At 39.7% G+C, this 23,726-nt stretch overlaps 1 protein-coding gene across 3 annotated transcripts; it reads left to right on the top strand.

Moving 5' to 3' along the window:
- The first annotated feature begins 63 nt into the window (after positions 1-63).
- LOC117816589 (phosphoinositide 3-kinase regulatory subunit 6) lies at positions 64-23,089 on the top strand. 3 transcript variants are annotated; one of them, XM_034688928.1, is made up of 23 exons: positions 64-199; positions 6,160-6,183; positions 8,870-8,955; positions 9,613-9,697; positions 9,863-9,967; positions 10,611-10,702; positions 10,959-11,027; positions 11,528-11,660; positions 12,155-12,224; positions 12,365-12,563; positions 13,756-13,903; positions 15,031-15,120; positions 16,950-17,193; positions 17,340-17,624; positions 17,942-18,041; positions 18,966-19,088; positions 19,697-19,804; positions 19,916-20,018; positions 20,145-20,206; positions 20,423-20,513; positions 20,608-20,669; positions 20,792-20,895; positions 21,226-22,807. In XM_034688928.1, exons 4-23 carry the CDS (start codon positions 9,640-9,642, stop codon positions 21,380-21,382), a joined length of 2,403 nt encoding a protein of 800 aa, XP_034544819.1. In that variant the 5' UTR covers positions 64-199; positions 6,160-6,183; positions 8,870-8,955; positions 9,613-9,639; the 3' UTR covers positions 21,383-22,807. The 3 variants fall into 3 exon arrangements, with proteins under 3 accessions (XP_034544819.1, XP_034544818.1, XP_034544817.1); XM_034688927.1 differs by having other exon boundaries at positions 6,160-6,192; XM_034688926.1 differs by lacking the exons at positions 6,160-6,183; positions 8,870-8,955 and having other exon boundaries at positions 21,226-23,089.
- Positions 23,090-23,726: the final 637 nt, after the last annotated feature.

Here is a 23,726-nt window from a genome sequence, read left to right as displayed (position 1 = left end):
CACAAGTTCCAATGCATACGTGTTCCGATTGCTCACTAACGCGCTCCCTACCTGACACACCATTGGCCAATTTTCGTGATGGGCGTGGTCTGAAAGCTGCACTCGGCTGACAGATGATTGCAGCCGACACAAGTGCAAGTGACAAGTGGCGGAGACGAGATTGTAAGCAAATGGAGTCATTTGTTTCACTTAAATTCAGGTAAGTTTGTTCTAAATAGAGAAATAGGGAATGTTTCAGAGTTTATAGATACTTTGCGGCTGTGCTTTGCAGTCAACTGTCTCATAACTCGCGAGAAGTCTGTGGATCAGTAATATTGTAAGTACGCATAAGTGAACTTAAGTGCTGGTGTCGCTTTTATTAATTTTGTCATAAATCTGTTATTGTATTTGAATTGAAAATATTCGAATTTCTTATGCTTAGTTTATCTATGAATATTGCAGGAATGCTTTTTGTTGTTGTTTTGCGTAAAGCATGCGTCTTCAGTTTTAAGACAGCTCATAGGTTAACTCTCCATCGCATGAATTGCTCTTTTTAGGTTGTTTTTGAATGAACTTTTTTAGCTACAACTGAGTCAGGCTATAAAAAAACCTCCCAGCATGATATCCTCTGACACGGGAAATCAGGGCGGTGTATTTTCCCCCCTCTGAGATAATAACAGAGGTTTGATCACAGTGCTTGCTCTTATTGAAGCTCTGTCTCTTTGTTGTGTCTGTTTGGAGTCTAAGAGCACAGATGTATTTTCTCCAGCTTCCGTGTTTAACTTCTGAACTTCCTGGTACTGATCTGGAGTTAAGGGGATGCTTAGTGGTTACATTCTGTGTGTACTTTTGTAAATAAAAAGTTTGTTCACTTACAAATAAACAATTATTTTGAAGTACAACATCCAAAGATTAGTGACATTGCCCTCAGCAATAGGGTGCAATGTTAATGAATATTTATGCACATCTCATATTTTACAAATAATGTTATTATTAACCCTCCTGTTACCCTCAAATTTACTAACATCTTATATCCCTGGGGTCAATTTGACTTTAAATCTCCAGAAACTGATTGTTACCCAGGTTTATGTGTCAGGTACTTTATGCTTCTTTGTTGACTACCTAATTAGCCCTTTAAATGTTATATATTTCAAGCATAAACACAATTTAAAGCATTCAGAAGGACTTTATTTGTAAAATATAACATAAAACTGCTGCGAGTTTGTCATGCTCTCGTTGGCCCTGCTTTGTTTCGATGTTATCAAAACGTATGAGACAGGACACATCATTGAATGTCTTCAGAGACATGGGGGCTGGAAATATTATAACTCAATCTAAAGGTTGGCAGTTCAATCCCATTTCCTGCAATCACAAGTGTCCTTGGTTACAGTGACCTCAATATCATCCAAAACAACCAAAACAAATGTGTGTAAAATGTTGATATTTCCTATGTTATATACAGTTAAAAGGGCCTGGGGTCAAATTGACCCCAATGAACAACGATGAGTAAAACATTTTTTCAGGATTGTGGAACATATCAACATTTAAATTTTCCCATTAAATTAGGAAAAGTCATGAAATTTGAAGCCAAAAAAATGATGGAAATGATGTTAGTCATTAATTTAGATACGTTAAACTTTGAATGGATAATAGGAAGGTTAACGCTGCATATAACTCCCTGTTAAAAAACACTATCTCTAATCTGGATCTAAATCAGTGATGTTAACTTATGGGTGAGGTCACTAAAAATAGTGACAGTTTTTTTTGTTATTAGCTTCATGTCATGATAGTTCAAGGGGTGATAACTTGTTTATGAGGAAACTAAACATCATAACTAATGTTCACGATAAGAAGGTGTCATCATTTGGTCAAAATCTAAACTGTACTTAACACATAGCTCACGCAAGTCGCAGGATGATACAAACAGTAACTGTTTGTTGTGTTGTTGAGGTTTGGTAATGACAGCAGGCGGTGAGCAATAAAACACAGGGCTGCAGAAAAACAGCATTACGGTGTCAATAGAAATAGAAAGGCCCTATTTGTTCATAGACTCAACCCAATAACCTTGAACACAACACAACAGAAACAGCATAGGTCATAAGTCATTGTACTTTTTTAAACTTGATTTTAAAGAGCAATAGTCAAAAAACCTATTGTTGGATAATTGGATAATATTTAATCTTGTATGTTTTTCTTTTTTACTTGAGCTGCTTTTGCCCCAAACATTTGATCACAAATGAATTGGTACCATGTTATCAGTTTTATGGAACTTGAAAATCTAAGTTTGGAATCAGGCTGGAGCTCTGGAGGTTTTTAAATGATGGAAGATTTTGAAAAGATGAACTGCTGCATATCACTGGAAGCGATCAAACTCCAAAACAAAACTTGTTTGGCTTTGATAATTCAAAGTAAAAGATGTTGTGCTGAATACGTTTTGTTGGATTTGTAACCAAGTGGCAACCTCCAGCTGATGTGGAAATGCTAAAACGATCAGTTCCTGGAGTGTCAGAAGTTTGAAAGATATTAGGATAACAAGTTTTGCATAATTAGAGGCACACCTGACCTGACTGACAGGTGGGCAAGGAGGCTAAAGGCCTGCCCATAGACTGTATTAAGTAATGGACGTAGTATCCGGGACGTCACCCATCTGTTTCCGAAGCCCTGTTTTGAAGCCGATCATCAGCGGCACATGGCGTCCATCAACAATAAGATTCCCAGAGTCCGAGTTTATCATCTCCTTAATGCTCTGTCAAAACAGACTTATGGAAGGATATGGCGAGACTTGTGGTGCCAGTTATACCATGAGGGATAACATCATGAGACTGCAAACTTTGTATACAAAGGCCTTTCAGTCCTCTATAAAAGGTCACTCACTTAAAAGAGATTGGACATATGTTTGGAGTGGTATCCTTGAGGCATCTTGACACTGAAATTATCTTTAACCTATTGTTTGTTCATAGATACAAAACTGATGCCAGTGCATTAATTATTACTGATGAAAGTGAGTGAATGCTGATGGGAGCCTGCTTTATCATTTCAACCAGAGCAGAATCTCAGCTTTGACATGTAGTCATTTTCAACCTTGAGTATTTCCTCTGCTGCAGGGGAAACCTCAATAAACCCTTTTGTAGTCTTTTTACCCTGTGGTGTCTAGCAAGGACTGTAGCTTACATTTATCAGGTCAGACAGACTCCACCATGTCCTCGAGCAAAAGACATGTTAACAGATTTGAAGCGTTGATCCTTACAGATCAGCTGGATGACCTCATTCATTCAAGCTACAATTCAGTCAAATTTAGTGTTTGTGTAAAAAATCTGAATATCAGTATGCGGTCATGGGACACAGTGCCTTCATTGCACTGGGAATCAGTCAGTTTGTTGACACTAACATGTTGTGGTAAAGAGATTTGCAGAGACAAGCATTTAACTCTCATATGTACCTGCAACTGTTCCAATGATCAGTTGGTAGTGTAAGTCAAATTATAGAGAAATACACCCAGCTTTAATTCTGAGAGGTTGCTGCTTCTGCAAACCTTAGTTCATGGTAACATATCTCTGTGCTGCATTTTCCAGAAGTTGCCCTGTAGTACACTTTCCTGTAAACTTGACACAGCATTTTAAAGGACAATTTCACCCATAGTCATTACAAAACACTCTTAATTCCACACACAACACAGCACTTAAAACGCAGACAGCCACAGACTGTCTCCAGTGGTACTGCCAGCATGTTTGTCCTGCGAGGGATAAGGAAACAAATAGCAACATTTTTTGGCACAGTCGTGTGCCTGTGGGCTCCTTGGAAGGGAGACTCCAGTGGGTAAAGCTATTTTATGCCACTTGTTTGTTTGAGTGTTTGTTAGTAAATCTATTTGTGTCAGTGATCATGTTTTTGTGACGCACTTTGAACATCCTGTGCTTTCAGCAGTTGGGTCATTTTACAGTAAGTGACCTACTTCAACCTCCTGTGATCTTTTAATTATACCCATGGTGTTTAAATAAGATCCACTTCTCAGTGAGACTGACCATCCTTACAATTTTAGCCTTCTCGCTGACATGTCTGGCGACAATGTCTTTCCACACTTCAGTTTCAGAATATCCAGAATATTTGGTTAGAGCCTTAAACAGCCTGTTACAGATGTCATGGGTGATGTGACTTCAAGTGTTACTGTAAAACAAGACTCATGTAATGCACTTTATTGAATAGGTATATTGAAAGCAGATATCCCCCAAAGAGCAGAGGTTGAAGTCAGCCCCTGTTTGCACACCACAAGGCACTTTATTGAAGAGAGAAACGGTAGCTTTTTGCCTAAACCATGCACTCATTAATACATGGACGCAGTCTCTGTGACGTTCCCCGCTGGTTTCTGATTAGGGATGGGACATGATTTTCGAATGTTTTCAAATATTTGTTCACTTAGTAAAAACCTAAGAGTTACTGCAAATATTTTCTCTTTTTAAAAGTACAATTTTTCCATTGTTTTCACCAGTGCCTGGTTGTAATACAGTAATGCTATATGCTTTAAATCACAAAAGTAGAAGAAAACATTAGCGACAAAATGTAAACACACAGGTGTAAAGATCAAGACGGACGGTCTAGACCATACTCTGTTATATTATTACAAAGACCCAACATTAAGACAGGGTATGATCCAGTCCCCTCTTACTGACAGGACTTGACCTTATCTCATCTTAATCCACATTGAGCATTGCACCTCATAGTATTTAGCTAGTTACAGCAGCAAGGAAAAACGTCCTTTGAACAGGCAGAAACCTTGAGCAGAACCAGACTCATGTTTGAGTCTCATAGTTTTTTTGAATCAGGATGTATACATGTTTAGTTTTGCTATAAAGATGGGCTTTATTTGAATGGGTGTGTATGTGGTTCTCTGTGCTTCTGGAGCCAGCCTCAAGCGGACACTCACAGAACTGCAGTTTTTTAGCACATTGGCTGCTTACTTCACTTGACTGGATTTGCTAAACAAGCTAATAAGATATCCGATTAAAACAGTGACTAGCAGCCTCTTCCCTTAAATATCCTCACATACTTTCAGGCTCTGAGATGAAAAGCTCCAAAAGCAGTACACTAGTATATCTACAACTCTCCCTTTATGTGAGACTTTATTAAGAGTTTGAATAAAAAAAAAAATCCATCATGCTAATTTTTTCCACCAACAGTTCTCTGCCTGAGACCACAGCTGTGTTCACTACGCATTCACTGTTTGATGATTTTATCCTCTGCAAAAATAGATTTAGAACTATTTCAAGAATGAACATTGGATCTTACTGTTATTGCAAACACTTGTGTAACAATCAGCTATACGAGTGGTCATAACTTAGATCATGTAAGGCTTAATACATGCTAAATAGTAACAACAAGATGACCAGAAGCTAAGTAAGTGTACACTTAAACCAACATAAAGGTTTGGTACAAGCTAAACTATGTGGTAGAGCTGACCCCATCTGCTGAGGTTGGTAGCAAAGCTTCTATTCTGCTTCTCTGGCTAGTTTCTCAACATAGAGGCTCAGCTGACATGCGATCCTTTGTGGGTAATACATTTCCTATTGACAAGTGCCTCATACAACCCCTCTTAAACAAGAAAAACACAACTATCCCTTTAAGATTTGGTATTGTGTAAATCAGTGGGAATTGCATGGTCACCAAATTGCATGCATCTTTTGCGTTAATACATCTAGCATGCATGTTTGTGTGTCGGTTCGCACAGTGTTTGTACAAAATGCTTAAACTTACCCATACGTCTAAAACCAAACCCAATCACATATCCTAAACTGACCTCTTACGGACCAATTGACCCAGTTCTCACCATCAGACCCCACAGAAGGGACCATAAAACACACACACACACACACACACACACACACACACACACACACACACACACACACACACACACACACACTCTCTCTCTCTTTCTCCCTCACACACACTTTCTCAGGAAACCCCTTTTTTAACCCCTATTTATTTTCCTATCTGCTATTCTCTTGCCTGATGAATTTAGCACACTACCTCCCAGTGGCATAAATTTTCCCTCTGTCCAATCAGACCTGGTTATGGTTGAATGTCATATCAACCCACAAACCTCTCTAACCAGCTTTGTCTTATTAATGACATATGTGTCTGTTTGTTTCAGAAGTTTTGCATGATTTTCTAATGTTTTTGCAGGCCCCTGGGAGGAAATAATCCAAGGTCAGTCAGGTCAGGCAGGTTCACACACACACACACACACACACACACACACACACACACACACACACACACACACACACACACACACACACACACACACACACACACACACACACACACACACACACACACACACACTTAACCGGTCCAAGAGGACTTCCTCATATTGTCTTGCATGTTGATACAGGAAATCACTTTGATTGATATCCCCCATGGCTCTCACTGAATGAAACACTGGCTGTTTTTGGAGTGTCTTTGCAACTTTTAACTACATGCGTGTTTCTGCATGTTAGTACTTTCTACCACTAAGTTTGTCTGTTGACTATGTAGCAGGTCGACAAGCTGTGTGGCCTCTTAAAGACAGATATAAGCTCTTCTGCAGATGCATCATGGATAGATGAGGACAGCAGCCATTCACCTTTCTTTTTCTCTCAACATTCTCACAGTGCCATGTTCATTCTCCTCTAGAGGAAGACTGTCGCTCCGTACTGTACTCTGTACTCACACTGTATAGAGAACAAACTGCAGGAGCTTGCCTTTCTTTTGATATCAATATATGTCTATATGTGACGATGAGAGACCCATCTGTGCAAGTAGACGCCACGCTATACAGGGTTGGGGATTTCCAATCGCGCAAACCCACACACATGTGCACGCATGTACAACCCCACCCCCACTGCAGCACCTTAGCACCACCTCTCTCTTGCTCTATGAAAGCACTTCCACACATCTCCGTCAGGTCCTTCCTGTTTTCTGAGACGTCTGCAGTGTGCCTGAACGGAAGCGAGAGCTCCTGTTTTCTGTTTGGCCGCAATGTGTAAAGCTTCAGCTGCCCACTGTGACGCGTGTTGATGGCTGCCCTCAAAGGGGAGTTGTAAAGCAATGTGCTATGTAGTCATAATTTGGATCAGGAACTAATTCACATTAACCTTAAATGGTGAGGAAGTTTTTCTCACTGCCATGGGGCAGGGGCAGCATTTGAGCTTGAGCCCTGGTAGGACTTTACTTGGTCATGTGATACTGATGGCAGTAGAAACAGTGTGTGCTGATAAAAGAATGTTTGGTGGGGATGAGAATCTAGTCAAGAATGATAAGATTGTAATATTTGCCCTGATTTGTGACATTTTGAGCTGTGATTTCACATTTTATGTAACATGCAGCAGTGCTTGCATCACTATGACAACACAGGGTTGAAACAGAAACAGTTGGGTCTATTTTTGCATAATTGATTCTGCTTGCATCTGCAGAATCAGACACATTGTACTTCTACAGTATATCACTTCTTTAGAAGCTTTAATGCTACTATTTTTTGCTTAGTTCATACACAGAATAGAAATCCAATGAAATGCATGTGTTATCAAAGAATTTAGTTAATCTTTTACTTGGATATTGAGTTTTACATAAGCTTCCAACATAATCCCAGTTGTAAGCTGATGTTTCTTTTTTTTTTTTTGTAAGACTAACCATTTTTTCAGACTTTCTGTAGACTGCGGTATTTCAAAACTAGTGATTTGGTAAGTTTTTGAATGATGGGGGGAATCTCTTTTTAAGCTTTAATTTAACTCCTTTTCCTAGTGTCTGATTTTATACCAGCATATGTGTCTAAATATAGAATGTCGTCTGCCCACTCATTCTGACAGAGAGGAAGTGTGGCGTATGCGTTTGCACCTACACTGCAATGACAGTTCCTGTTACGTGAGTTTGTGCATTTGAGTAGGGTGCACATGATTTTTTTTTTGCATGCATACATTCATGCACAATGGCTTGTTTTGAAAAGGCATGTTTTTGTGTCTGGAAAAAAAAGACAAAGAAAGGGAAAAGAAAAAAAATATTTGAGACATGTGATGTGCACTACTGACACAAGAGGCATAGCTGAAGATGTAAACACATGGAGGAAAGAGAGAGGGGGGGTTATGAAGATAGACAGCATGTTCACCAGATGCAGCCGGAAGCTTGTGGTTAAACAACTAGCTTTTAGCTGTTGAGTCAACAGTTAAGGCAACAGTTTTTCAAAGACCCGCTTTTCTTAGAGGGATCAAGGCTAAATCACATCACACAAAATCCTTTAATTGAAAAAGATCCCAGTGGATTGACTGCTGCACACTGTGTTTGTGTGTGTGTTTGTGTGTTTTTAAGGGACAGTAAGAGGGAGAGTGAGAAATGGGTTAAATGTGAGAGAAATTAGCATGAACAATATTTGGAAATAGTGGGTAGACCTGTCGTGAGTCAGAGATCCAATAATAGAAACAAATCAACACACCTTCAGACCACAGCATAAATAAACATAATTCTAACAGGCTATGACTCTTAAACCTACTCCAACACCTGCACACACAAACACACTCTTTCATACTTTTTTCCACCTTGTCCATGAACTTTGTGTGACACATGCACACACACACACACACACACACACACACACACACACACACACACACACACACACACACACACACACACACACACACACACACACACACACACACTCACATGGTGCTTGTCCCTCATACATACCTAATACATCTACTTTCACAGGAGGAAACGCGCTCAGCAAAATGTCCTAACTTGACTCTATGTCTCTCTGTGTCTCTCTCTCTCTCTGTGTCTCTCTCTCTCTCTGTGTCTCTCTCTCTCTCTCTCTCTCTCTCTCCTTCTCTCTCTCTCCTTGCATGTGTCACAAACTTAGTTGTTAGTTTCAGTACAGACAGAGCAGTGTGGTGTGTGGATGTGAGAGACCTGCAGTGTGCTTGGTTTGTGCCTATAAAGAACAGGGTGAGTTTTTGTTTCGTTCTCTCTACATTGAACCTGCGAAACTTTGACTGGTTCGCTACAGGTAATAGAAGTGGATTGGTTCAGCAGTGTTATTGCCTGTAAGTGGTGTGCATTCAAAATCTTTGGCATCATTTAACTGGTGGCTGAGGTTTTTGGTGTCCTGTTTATCAAGATGGTGATCATCTTCGTGAACTCTCTGTGAGTGTGAGTTATTTTTAGGGCATCATATATTTAGAACAAATTTAAACTTCACAGACAAGTGCCACAGGTCTTGATTTGGCAATGTTTCAATGTTTTACTATGAATGATGTGTTGAGGGGGTTGCAGAGATGACTCATAAACTTGTGGGCATTATAGGAACACTTTTTACATCGTTAGGTGGACAAGTGTGGGACCTCTGCACCGTCCGATGCCTGTTAGCCACAGATATATGTGTAGGTGTTTGTAGAGTTAGACTTTAAAAACCACACTTTTGATATAAGTCACCAGCAGTACCTGCACTTGTCAAATGTGTGTGAGGCATTTCATTTCTTCAGCCTGACTGTGAGCAGAGAAAGTTTCATTCCTTGTAGCTGTGTAGCAAGAAAACTGAAACAAAAAAGTTATCTTTGCTTAAAACTTGACTTACTGTTCCTGACTGTGTCTTCTTCACCACAGCTGATGAACCAACGATGCATGTGAGACATGACCAACAAGGCCCCCTGGGATAACTCAAGCAGAATGTGCAGCATGGAGCCAACAGGTATATACATAAACCACACTCACTGCGCTCAGTTGAATATATATATATATTTTCATTTTGGATATTGACTTGATAACCTTTGCTCGTTTGATGCTTGTCTTTTTTAAAGCAAAACCATATTGAGACCAACATTAAAACCAAACCTCTTGATTTTACTATTATTAGCTGGCAGCTTCCCCACAGTCTCAGAGGCTGAGCTCTACCGCAGCATCCAGGCTGTGCTGCCCAGGGAAACGGACAAACAGCAGCTACCAGACTGTTTCAACAAAGGTATGAAATTATTTGACACTGATATAAAGAGAGGAATTTGTTTTTTAAGCTCTGCTAGAGTTTTTTTTTATCTGTCCTTGCTGTTGGCTCTTCTCACACAAGCGTCTCATTATATCAGTAGTTTCTTAACTGCATCATAATACAAAGTGGTTATATCCAAAAAATTACTTTATGATCACCATGCAAATCAGAACTTCACTTCACAATGGTTCAGTGTTTCTAAAACCTTACATACGACGTCACAACACTGACTCAATTCTGTGTTTATTTGTTTCTATGTTTTTCATATCCAAAACTATTCTGCCCTATAAACCTTTCCAGCTTGAACACATACTTATTATAACCTGCCTGCTAGTGTTTATGACACAGTAGAATAGTTAGACTTGTTAGCAGTGTGAGGGCAGTTCAGCTGTTAGTCATCAGAAATATTTTAGATTAGCAATGCTCAGGAGAAAAGTGTGACACATTTTGCAGGTCTGTGTTAGTCCTGTGGAAATCTTACATCCGTCAGTGACTTGTGTGTATGTGTGTGTGTGTGTGTGTGTGTGTGTGTGTGTGTGTGTGTGTGTGTGTGTGTGTGTGTGTGTGTGTGTGTGTGTGTGTGTGTGTGTGTGTGTGTGTGTGTGTGTGTGTGTGTGTGCAGGCATGCTGAGATGGACGCTTCATAAGAAGGTTCAAAACAACCCTGCTAACAGCTTATCTTTGGTGTGGGTGCTGATAAAAGAGCTGGAGAAGGTAGGAGATCTCAGCTGTGGCACTTGTTACACACATACTTTTTCTATGTATTTTCAACTACTTGAAATTGAATATACTGACCATGATCAGACTTTTTTTTTAGTCCACCAACTTCTTATTTAATAAATGGAATATTATTTTAAAAATTGCAGACCAGTCCAATGATTAGTCATTTGATAAGGCTCTGATACTTTATTATAGTCCCCTCTCTGAGCTGGAGGAGATCTCTGACATTGTGAGTGTGTATACTCTGCAGGCTGAGAGATGGGACTCCCGCAACTGCCTCATCCCCCTGCTCCACACACTGATGTGGGCCATCATTCAGGTACTGTCCCCCTCACTCACTTTTTCACTCTAATGATTATGTACAAGTAGGTTTAGCATCAGAGCCATACTTTACAGATCATTTATTTGTGTCCTTTTGAAACAGAATTATAGACATGACTGAATCTATCTAGCAACAGAGGCATAGCCACAGTGTCCCAAAATACATCTCCTATTACTTGATTGATTGAAAAATCCCAACCATGACAGAAAACTACTTGTGTACTGTCTTTAAGTGTGCTGTAAGAAGTTAATGGCACCAAACAGGATGGGGTGTTTTTAATGCAGGAACATTAATCAACAATGAAACAGACAACTAAAAGGAAACACTGAGAAACAAGATTCTCCTAATAATTGAGTATCTTGTTAATTATGATTGGCTAGCCACAAAAAAACAGACAATGTATGGCAGCAGCTCTAACCTGTGTGTGTGTGTGTGTGTGTGTGTGTGTGTGTGTGTGTGTGTGTGTGTGCGTGTGCGTGTGTGTATTGATATTCCAGACAGCCTTCATTCCAGACGAGCTGTACAAGCGGGTTTATGAGTTCTGCAAGAGACTCCTGACCTTCCCTAATCCCTATGGCACTGTAGGCCTCAGCTACGCCAGACAGATCAGAACTGAACGGGCTGTTCCAGGTATTATTTAACTTTCAACCTGACACTTCAGACGATATCTAAAACAAGTGGTTGATTGTACATTCCCATCAAGGCTGCAGAAAAATGGCTTAAGGAGCTTTAGCCTCTTGATCAGTGACATCTTCCCATCAGCTAACTTTAATAGGTTGTAACTATTCCAAGTTTTCTATTAAGTGTACGGTTGTAGCAACCCTATTTATGAGCTGATCAACTTTGTTTTCCGTCGTCTTTACTATTAATTTTTCTCTGAACACTCATGCAATTGACTCGAAGACCAAATTTAAGACAGGGAGATAGAAACTTTAACTATCTAATAAAGATATTTTTGACATGGGAGTATGTCCAATGGACAAACTAAACAAAGAAACACAAAACTTGACTTCAGACATCAGTCCAGCAGACTTCAATGGACAGTCCATCATTCAAGCATGCGTCAGCTAATCTGTAGGAGAATTTAAGTCATATACTGTCACTGAACACAGTTTGATCCACAGGTCTGATGTATCAGAGGATGATTATAGCAGAGCAGGGACTAAAAAATGAGCACTATCCCTTCCAGGAGAGGTGAGTCATACATTAATGACGTATTACATGACTGAAGGTACAATCATTGCCTCAGGTTATTAGAGTTTAAGTTTATTTCCTTGAACTAATGCCTGTAGTCAGACTGCCTTCACTTGTGTCTGTAATGTGAATCCGTGCAGGGTCTTTGTACTCGCTGACCCAGAAGTCTTCTCTGGTTCTTTGGGTGAAGTCTTCATGGGGGATATCGAGGCGTCTGCTTCAGCTTTGGGTGAATGTCCCAGTCCTCTGGATCACATGCGCAACGTGGTTCAACACTCCATCCAGTCTGCTTTAGGAGCAGATAAGTGTGACGGGCAGAAACTGGATCAAGCCCTGAGGGTCAGTTGGACTTCGTTGTACAGTTCAGTTGTAATTACTTGTTTCTTCTAATGTCAGTCCTTAGATGTCTTTTGCGATCTTTGCAGAGTAAATCAACAAGTTGTGTTTTTCTTTCTAACACAATTCCCTGTTATAATATTTGACTCATTATTCAAATCACCCTATCAATAGTTGATCATCCTTACTGGACATGGGCTGGATACCACTAGTCCTCTCCTCCACTAAAACCACAGTGTGATTCATTCACCTGATGGGACAAATCGCACAGTTTTGGATCCCTCTTCAGCTTTATGCCTCTGATATAGCAGTTTATCTGAAGAAACCAGTGTAATTGGGAAGAAAATATATCTAAGGCAGCATGTTTTACAAGCAAGTAGCAACTTTAGTTCAATTCAAACAGTAATCTGATCTCAGTTTATTGGCTTAATTCAAAATAAGCTATGCTGCTGACCTAATCATGGCCAAAGAGATGCTGAAATAAAAGTCTGGACACGTTGTGTACATTTTTTCATATTCTGCTTTAGGACATATTCAGAGAACAATAATTGTTTGGTCAACCTGCTGCATGTGCTTCACAGATAATGCACAAAGTTATTCATTTATAATGGAGCCTGTTTAGTCAGTCAGTAGCTCAATATCTATTAATAATTTCGGCAACGCTGTCCATATTTTTTCATGTGAATGCACAATTAGAAATGCTGACAGTTGCTACTCAGGGGGGAAGTTAGTGACTTCTATTTGCAGACTTTCTTGTCCCTACATGTAGCGCATGTGTGGAGGTTTTAACTGCTTGCAATGCTAACAGAATGAGTCACGTTGTTTTTGGTGATGGCAGCAAAGTTTTCTGCTTTTCTGTCTTGATTAAAAATAGTTCAAAAGTCCCCCACTACATCTGAACATGACATGTGAAACATCCTGAATGAAGGTCTGTCATCTTTGAGCTGTACAGTGGAAGTGTCTCTTGGCACTGAGCCTAAAGTAACACCTCAGCAGGATGCACACGTAGGCAGACACGCGCGGGACCGACCCCTCACCTCTTTGCTAATAATACAGAATCTGTGTGTATTTATTTTCCTGTGTGCATGAGTGTTGTTCATCCACATGTGTTTGTGTGTGTGTGTGTGTGTGTGTGTGTGTGTGTGTGTGTGTGTGTGTGTGTGTGTGTGTGTGTGTGTGTGTGTGTCTCAAACAGGACATGGGCCAAGACATTGAGGCGTACTTTCAGGAAGTGCTGGCGACTGTAGAGCAGAGCGCTGAGGAGGGCGGCAGAGGGGACGGGGGAGTACTGAGGAGCCGTCTACTGCATTTGTACAAAGAGATTGTCTCTGATGCAGACTCAGGTAGGAGATCTCTGTAAAGGAAGAGCAGCGGAGGTTTTTTTTAGACACGGCTGCCCTAACTTGGTTTTAATCACATGACTATTTCAGCTTACATAGGTGAAGACAGGGCGACCACAGTAACCGCACTCTCATCTACTTGTGTACCAATCTGAAAACAGTGGCTGATTCATAATTGACAGATGAACACTTGCAAAAGGAAGATAAAAGAGTCCATCTTGGACTGTCTCAGAGGCAATTAGGAGTGCACAAAAAAAGATTTATGGCACTTTGCAATATGAGAACCACCCAGAAGCACATCCCAAATGACTGGCTTTCATTGCAGGGATTAAGAAAAATGCTTTTATGTACACACACCATAAATATTGTATACATCAGGATGCAAATATTCCACCTACTACATGGAGCCCATGCATTTATTCCATTATACCACCAGCTAGCTGACAGCTTCCCTCAGATTAGTCAATTCGGTGGCAACTGAGAGGCTAGCTAGCATGATGGCTGGGAAAATTGGGTTGGTGAAGACCTTCTGGTGAAAACAAAGAACTTTTGCTGTTTGGGAACATTTAAGACTCAGGAAATATAACTTGTTGCAACTGCAGTAACTGTATAAAACATGTTGACTTTGGGAAAACAAAAGAACTCTTTAAGTTGGCTCATTGGAATGATTAGTGAGATGAATCGTCACAATTTTATCACAAACAGTTTTAAAGTACTTTGCAAATATATCTCATAAGCATCACAAGCTGGCCTTCTCCACTGTGAGCAAGCTCAGTGCTGTTCAGTCTTCTGCATTGCCTGTGATGGACATGTTTTCTGTGTCCAAACAGGCTCAAGAGATCAAACATGTGACCTCCATAAAAACAGTTTCCTCTATGGCCAATTCCACCAAGTCAGTCGTCTGTATTTTTATAATTTTCCGGATATCTTTTTCAATAACATGCACAAAACGATCATGTCAGCGACCCATCTGATGAACCTGCTCTTTCTTTCTCCCGGCTGGGAGCTTAAGGGATAGAGAGCATGGCCCACAGAGAGGAAGTTATATAGGTTGTTTTGTTATTAGTGTCATTGTGACAGTTTTGGTCTCTTCCTCTCTTTCTTCCTCCCTGTGTGTATGTGTGTTGCAGAGCCATTGTCTGTTGGTGGACAACTGTGTGACTGCCCTCTTCCTAACCCTGAGATGAGCTTCCACCTGTGGACAGAGGATCTGGATATCTGTGAGTGTCTTTACTGGGGGGTCTCAAGGAAGTTGTTGCAACCGGTCAGCTGAACTTAATTATTTTTAGACTATACTTGTTTTTTGCCTATAAATTAGCTGAGTTATGTGAAGAAACCCTGTAAAACACCTTCAGGATGCTTAAACCAGGGTTGATTCCTCCCTACATGTTAATGCAACCACAAACACAATGATTTACATTTTGTATTTGGTACAAAAATAGTTCCTTTTAGTATAAAAAAAAATGACCTGCTGATGCCAAGACTTGTATTCCCAGATAGAAGTTCACTGAGAATAAATCTACAAGGGGTAATCTGGTATAATTCACAGTTTTAACAGACAGCTTCAATAGATAATAAGCCTGGATTAGACTGTGTTAAGCTCTGAAGCATCACAGAGCTTTAAAAAGCCATTTTGACAAATCTTTGGTTTAGTTAAATTATTTTAAATTCTTACGTGTGCAAATGACAACACTCAGCCCCAGCATGAGAATATGTGAGACTGTAGATTTAGCCTTCAAGCAAAGTGTGCAAAATGTAAGTAACTGATTTTAAACCGAACCAATCTGATTTAAAGACATGTGAACATCGACAGTATGGTTGTCATATTCTTAGACAAATCACGGAAGCTGTAATTTCAGTGAAAGCGATAGCTCCATGTGATCTCTGAATGAAAAGGATACATACTATCTTTCACTTCCGTACATTTTCAAAGAGATCACTGTATTCAATTCACACATTTTACTGGAAATAAGGACAGCATTTACAGTCCATGTACTGTGAGCAGTTCAGTTATCACCAATCATTCAACGCTCAGGGGTTAGAAGGAAGTTGCTGACTACATGTGTGTACTCTGTGTGCCTGATGGACTGAAAGTACATACTTCCGATTAAAGCAGTAAAGTTCCCAGTAACCTTTAGATGTATATGTGTAATAATGATATATACTGTATTTTCTCTTTTAACAAAATTAAACATGTTTTACAGATGTATTATATTTTACTTCATGTCAGCACTCTGCTATAATACAAGAGTGACTGGCAGATGCTTCGTCCCCAGCTAGCTCTGTGTCTGATCAGACATTCAATAATAGAGCATCACTCTGCTTAAGCAAGTTGTGACACCTCTTTTATTTTCCCCCTCATGGTCAAATAGCTTTATGTGCATTTAAAAGTTTTTCTTTAGCCATTGAAAGCAGAAAGACTGTTGGTTTCGCCAACTATAAGAGTTTCCCTTCTCTATCCTAACCCCTTTGCTTTTATTTTAAGAGGAACTTGACAGTTGAACAATTCATAACTCATGCATGGCTTTGAAATTGTCATGCTGAAGTTCTGTTCTGGTATTATCTGATTTACAAATGACACAAAAAAACTGTTACGGTGGCAGTATGGAAATGTAATCAGTGCCAACGTGTAGCCTAACAAGAGAAAAAACACAACATTAACCACCGTCACCTTCTCCCACTCTATTTTATACTGGAAAAACAATACTTGTAGACATTTATGGACCAAATTAATTACTTAAAAATAGTAGGCACAGCATGGAAAGCTCAATTGGGTGATATCATCTGATGCTGTATACATAAATGAGTCAATATTAGATCAAGAGCCTCTTGACTGTAGATAATTTTGAAGGAAGGGTGTGTTTGTGTGTCTTGAAGCTACACAACAAAACAAGCACACACTGCAGGAAACTCATGTCAGTACTCTCTGTATAATCAAGCTTAAGTCTTTAAGATTATTGACAATTAAATGTTGTTCTCTGCTCTGCTTTGGGCTGTTTTGCTCCATGCGGCTGTTGCATATAAATGATGAATGTTTAATTATTAACAGGGCGAGTGCTGGCCAAGTGGTTTCGATCCAGCTCCATGTCAGAGCAGTTCTCCCTCGGTCAGGAATCTGAGGACTTCGTCCTCGGTGAGTCTCCAAGCGACCTGACACCATCAGACATGACTCGCTTCTCCGTCATGTCCAACGACAGTGGCATTGAAAGAGATCTGCCTCCCAACGCTGATTCCTTCCCATCTTCTACCCTGGACTCCACCAGCACGAGTGCATCATGGGAGCAATGCAAAAGGTAAATATATGAACTGGTTTTCTGCATCCATTGCAGGCCTACTGCCTATAATTCAAGAAAGGTCTAATAAAAGTTGGAAACAAGTTTTTTGATGCTCATCTTGATTAGGACTTTAAATATGACAGTTAACGCTCTTTCTCTCCCAGTGAGCAAGATTCATCGAGGCTGTCGCGGCGTAGAGCCATCAAGATGAAACCGTCAGTGAAGGACAACATGCTGCTGATGCAGGACACGCTAGAAGACCAAGCAAGCCTTGGAGGAGGAAATGGAGATAGAGGAGGACGGAAAGGAGTAACTCTGCAGAGGAGGGCAGGAAGCAGCACGTTACAGAACCCCTTCAACAAGCAGCAGAAACAATTCACTGCCAGGATAGTTGCCATGGGAGACGACAGGGTACTTGGACACCTGGCCAAGGCTTACTACTTCTTCAGGTGAGTGTTCCTTCATTTTATTGAATTCAAACACAAGAAGCGTGACAGCAGAGATTTTTGTGTGAATTATCCAATATAAGACATTCAGTTGTAAGACTTCTTTGCCTTGTTTGTATAATGATCAGTTTGATAACCTCAACTGAACTGTTAAATCACAGCCTTACATTTTTCTGTCTTGGGTTTGGAAGCTTAACAGTACTTCTCCTTTTGAAAATGTCATAGGTTGAGGTCTAAACCTTGTTGCAGGGATGCTCAAAGTTCTCGGTGGAAGGTTTCACACTTTTCGCTTGTAACGTATTTTTGGTTTGTCTTTGCAGGAAAAGGGAAGCAAGGAGACTTTTTCTTACCATGAAAGTCAACCTCCAGTTTTACTACATCCCTGTTTGCAGGCCTACGACTCCCATCTCCCCAAGCAACGTAAGCCAACTTCCTCTTGTCAACACATCTCCAGCCTGTTACTGTGTGAAAGTCCCCACACCTCTTAGAAACAAGCCAAATGACCTATTGTTATTACTTTATTTTCGTGGCTTGTTTATTTTAAGTATCAATGTTGTGATGCGTCATGGGAAACACCCTGGGGGAATTCACTAAGAATGGATGGTGACCACTAGTAGCATCAAGATCTGCTCATCGTTTGCCCCCACTATCTGCTACATGAGGTCCAAGTTACAAAGTATATTACACAAATTGCATACAAGAGCAATAACACCAAATGGGTTATGCAGCTAGTTAAGTTTGCTCTTATTTTACGTATGACTGAGGAGACTAGCTGTTAGCATCTCGGCTCTCTGTGCTATGGGCTCTCATCTTGACAGAGCTCAATTCTGTCCAGATATAGATGATGAAGCTGAATGGGAAGTGGACACTTAATAAACAACTATAACATTGACTTATTTTATGCACTGACATATTATTTTTAGGTCATCCAGACATGGAATTGTCATGATCACTGGATAGTCAAAGCACGCCATACCTTATAGAAACTGATAGGCAATTATTATCAACTCTTAGCTGTTGATAAAAAATGTATTCTTCTACTCTAACTACACATGGCTGTCAGTGCTGGTGTGTTTGCTTTTTAGCATTTTAATAAATAATAAACTTAGCAAAATGTTTTAACCAGTGTATTACTCAACCTGTCAAAGAACAAATTGATTATTTTAAGGCCATCCTGCCATTTGATTATAAATCAACTCCCATGATGGTTTTTACTGAATACTTAAAGGAATGAAATAATGGAACACAAGGGTTTTGGTTGTAGGTGTATGTTGTTCCTTCTCTGCTGTCTATGGCTGAATTTATCACATTTGTTGTTCCACTCTCATGTTCCTTTTTTTCTAGGAAAACCTCAACAAATCCAAGGAAAATCTCTGTGCTCTCGGCTCTTATTTGAGCATGGTGGACCCGTGGTACAACTCTAACATCCGGGGTTTAGGCTGCATGATCCCTAAAATTGCAGAGATGGTACAGTGCAATGCAAAATCCAGTCTGAATGAAGAAAATGTTTATATCATTTTTATGTTAGAATTGCTCATGAGGAAGCAAAACGTTAAGATTATTTTTAGTTTACTTGCTTTATCTTTCCATGTGCTGTAGCTTGTCTCTGAATGATTTGGACTCTGAAAATGTCATCACATTACCTCATCCCATTTAGTCAATGTAGCCACTGTTCTCTGCATAAGTTGAACACAGGAAGTTGCATAACATCTTGGGCTTTGAGAAAAATAAATACGTTGATTTCATGAAACCACAGCCACAGCGAGCTGAAGGGAAAGACAGCTTCACACTGAACTGACTGTGGGAGCTCTTAAACAGGAAACACTGCATGCAGAGTACCATATTGAAATCGAAATCTAAGTTATTACGAGGAAAATGTACAAATGTGTTTCATGCAATGTGAAGTCACTGTAAAGATTCAGCAGAGTTATCTTTGTAACTGAAATGACTCTGAAAACAGACACATTATGGAGCACAGCTGCAGTACCTGACACACAACTGACCAATGTGTGACTTCCTATTTGTCTGTGGTTACTGCTTACAGTTAACTTCACAAGGCTTTTTATCTTCTTCAGCAAAAAGCAAACCCAGGGAGGCCAAAAGAACCCTTTGTGTCTGATGCCATCTCCTACTATGTTCGTACCGGTCAGCAGCCTGTCTACTTCCACATCTACTTTGTGAAGGTTGTGTGATACACTTCATGTGTAGATTTCTTTTTCTTAACATTGAATACAAAAATGTCCACATTTTTTTGAATGACTGTTGGTTTTTAATTGTTGTGCTTTTGCCATTAGATCACATTCAACAGAGTTACAAAGGATCCAGTTGAAGATGTGTTTCTTACACACGTTGAAGTGGAGTTCCCTGAGTTCAGACAGGTCATGGTGTCGATGAAAGGTGAATACAGCATTCATATACGAAACTTTTCTTTTCTTTCCTGTGATATTTGTGTCTGTTTGTGCAAAGATATGTATGTGCGCATATGTAAAACCAAGTTTAAGAACAGATCTGTGTCTCCTTTAGAGAAACAGAAGAAGAGTTCGGGGGAGGTCTGTGGAGCTGTTGTCTCAATAAATTACAAAAGGGTAAATTGTTATTTATTTACTGTTTTTTATTTAAACTCTGTTTGTTTTAATGTTGTAAGGTGACCTTGAGTATCAAGAAAGGCGCCTATAGATAAAATGCATTTTTATTATTATCACTCTGTATTCCTGTGTGTGTGTGTGTGTGTGTGTGTGTGTGTTTGTGTGTTTGTGTGTTTGTGTGTGTGTGTGTGTGCGTGTGCGTGTGTGTGTGTTTAGGTATTACTAAGTGGCCGAGATGTTGACAAAGGACTTTCACTCAGGACGTCAGGCGCTCAGATCAGTGCCATTACCACCAATGAAGCAGAAGGTTCAGCACGGCCCTTTAACACTCTCAGTTTCTTGCTCCTTTTTATCTCTTTGTGAAATCTTTATAACCCTTTATCTTGTTTTATTTTTCTCAGATCTGAACTGTTTGACAATGACGCTAAATGAACCTCCAACTAAATCTAAAAACAATGTTGGGGTGAGTCTAAACATTACACTGAGCAAATGTTGAGGGAATTGTACCTTTAAACATCTTTTATATCATGTCATGAAAAAGTTGTTCATTTTTACATCAATCATTTTTTTTCTCTGGAAATTCAGCAAAGTTTTCGGACCAACAACATAAAGTTTCGTTCTTTGGAGAATCGATCTTTCACTGTCACACTGGACAGGGATAATCGCAGGACTTACAAAGATGTGCAGAGGTAAGGGAGCCTGGCCTCAGCTGTACTTTCCATGAAGTGTATCACTTCTTTAAAAAGGTGAATCATTGGGAAGAGAAACAAGCTTTTGGATTGAACAGTTCCCTCAAAGACGTGTTTTAAACTGGAACTCTGCAGTTTTTATGAAGTTAATTTCTAGTCCTGAGGTTCAGCAGTCTCAGTTAGAATTAGGGATATCTGCAAATTTAGAAAATTGACCTCTTTGTCACTTTGTCTGCAATTTTGTAAATTACACAATTACACAGCATGTTATTCACTCTGTTTTTTCCCCAACCCAAACTGAAAGCTCTTTTTTGAATGTCTGTGTTGCAGCATTGAGATCTCCCCTTGTCTCGATCCTGGATACTGCGTCCAGAAAACCATGATGTCCAAATTAAAGTTGGGTAATAACAAAGACAGTGGACTGAGCCAATACATGAACAAAGGACTTCCTCTACCAATCAACACATTTGCTGGTATCATCACCTGACATGGAATAACCTCACATAGAAAAAAACGTGACACTGGAGACTGCATTACATGTTTGAGTGTGGAAGCGATTCTTGCTTCCATGACAACAGAGGTCCTGTCAGACACATGGAACGATTAAAGGAATTACCTGGGAGTCACGCTGAGCTGCTCCTGAAACCAACATGTTTCTCTTCTGTCACTAAGGACAGTGCAGAAGGAGACATCTGTATTTTCAACATGTAGTGAAATGCAACACAAACAGTATTGCTGAGACTCTGTACAGTCAGTGGAATAACCTTCCCTTTACAGTAACAAGAACAAAATGGCACCACTCAGAAGGGAGGGCGAGCATATTTGAAGACAATTAAAAATATGCAGATTGCAATTATGCCAAAGAACAATACTGCCTGTAACACTGAAGAGACTACCTGGAAGAAGAAGAAATAAGAAGGAATATTATCTGTGGACAAGAGGATCACTACTAATGTGACTTTATTCTTGAAAATCTGTTGTCTGAAAGTCTGATGTGAAGGGAATTCATGTCATAGACACACTACCTTTCCACTGCCTCCCTACACATACATACGTATACAGTACACACAAAAATAAAGCAGACAGACTTGTCAGGTCAATCAGCTGTTGCCGGTGAAAGATTGGTAACTCTTTTAAGTTCAGAAATGCCTTTCCAAAATACTCAGATAACTTGTTATACTTGTATCTGTCTAATAATGCAGGCTGTTATGAAAGTAATAATGATACAATCTTTGGCCACATGCACAGTGAGGGATGACTACAGGACAGAAGTACCTCTGTGTTTTACTGCAACACACTGTAATGTGGATCGTGCAAAGACTGAGCTGGAAAAATTCGCAGAAAGACTTCGGTCTTCTCAACCGATAAGTTGCATCGTCAATAAGAGCTTAGACTTGTGGACACTCAGGAGTGGGACTTGCAAACATTCTGGTGAATGTTGAATATACCTTAATAGAGGTGTGAAAATCCCCTTTCATATGGCTCTGTGTTACAGCAGGGAATGATTAATAATAAACTGCTGTTACTAATCTGTTTGCACTAAAACAGCAGGCTTTTAAATGTTTTACTTTTTAAATAGAAGCAAAAACATGCTCTGTCACTTGTAGTTATATGTGAAATTATGTCACTGCTTTACATGACAATACACTTATAATAACTTAATTTTTAAGGGCAGTTTAAGACACAACAAAACTAATCAGATTAAAAAATAAAAGTCTGGTCTGAGGCAGTATTGGGTGCTTGGTATAAAAATTAAGGAAGGCGTGTGTGTGTATGTGTCTGCTTGTCTGGCAGAGTAAAATCATGAGATCAAAACTTGTGATGTATTTTGCACAATATTTTTATCTCACGTCATGTGAAGTGGATGCTATTAGAATATAAATGTGTAAATAAATTATTTGTTGTTTTTTAAGTGTTTTTTTTTTTTTATTGTTATCTTTCACTTTGTGTCAATTTTGGCACTCTTCTTACATCTTGGCTGATTTTGTCCTGAACATGCACATTGTAGTGTAGTTTTGTTTTCAGACAACAGATTCATTCTGCTTTCTTTAACACTAAAATACTACTGTGAATATTTCCAGGTGAAAATGTTAAAAAAGGCTTCTTCTTCATTGTGCTGTCAACTGGCTGGTACCAACTCTCAGCAGTTACAGGCATTAGTTGAAAATGACAATACAGACATTGTTGGTCTAGTCGTTCACTGTGTTGTTTGCTTTGGCAGTGTGTTTTTCCCACCAGCTAAAAGCTACTTACAGCACCTTGAAAGGTACGTTGTGTAGAACAAGAAATATTTAGCAGTATTGAGCAGTCAAGTGCTAGATTGAAATGCTCCCTTGCTGGTGAAGCGTTTGTGGCCTTTTAGAACAAGAAGCTGCTGGGATGCATGATAACTATAATCCTCAATTTGTCAGGTTTTTACTGTCAAAAACTGTCAGAGGAAATTATTTTGCACACAACAACCAGTCTTCTTCTTTGTCTTCCAAACAATGCATTTCAGGCAGTCTCTCAGTGCATTAAAACGGCCACTATGGCCTTACTCAGTTGGCCGCCCATGGTGCCCTCTTGGATTCCACTGTAGTAAATAAGACATTAAAAATTGCCTTCTCTGGTGCCCCTTCAGTGGATAACAAATGACAAAGTGCCCTCTGGATGCCCATCAAATGTACGAAACGTAAAAAAGTGCTCTCTTAGATGCACGATTGAACCTAATGTGGAAATATATGCTCCGGATGCCTTACAGTCAATTGCTGAGTGTCCTTTTTGTTGGATTGAATGCACAAAGAGTGCCCTTTGGATGCCCATCCAGTGAACTAAATGTAAAAAGTTGCCCT

Source organism: Notolabrus celidotus, chromosome 7 (assembly GCF_009762535.1).
Source record: "Notolabrus celidotus isolate fNotCel1 chromosome 7, fNotCel1.pri, whole genome shotgun sequence".
NCBI classification, from domain to species: domain Eukaryota; kingdom Metazoa; phylum Chordata; class Actinopteri; order Labriformes; family Labridae; genus Notolabrus; species Notolabrus celidotus.
Note: the sequence above shows the minus strand (reverse complement) of the source record. Positions and strands in the feature narration are given on the sequence as shown.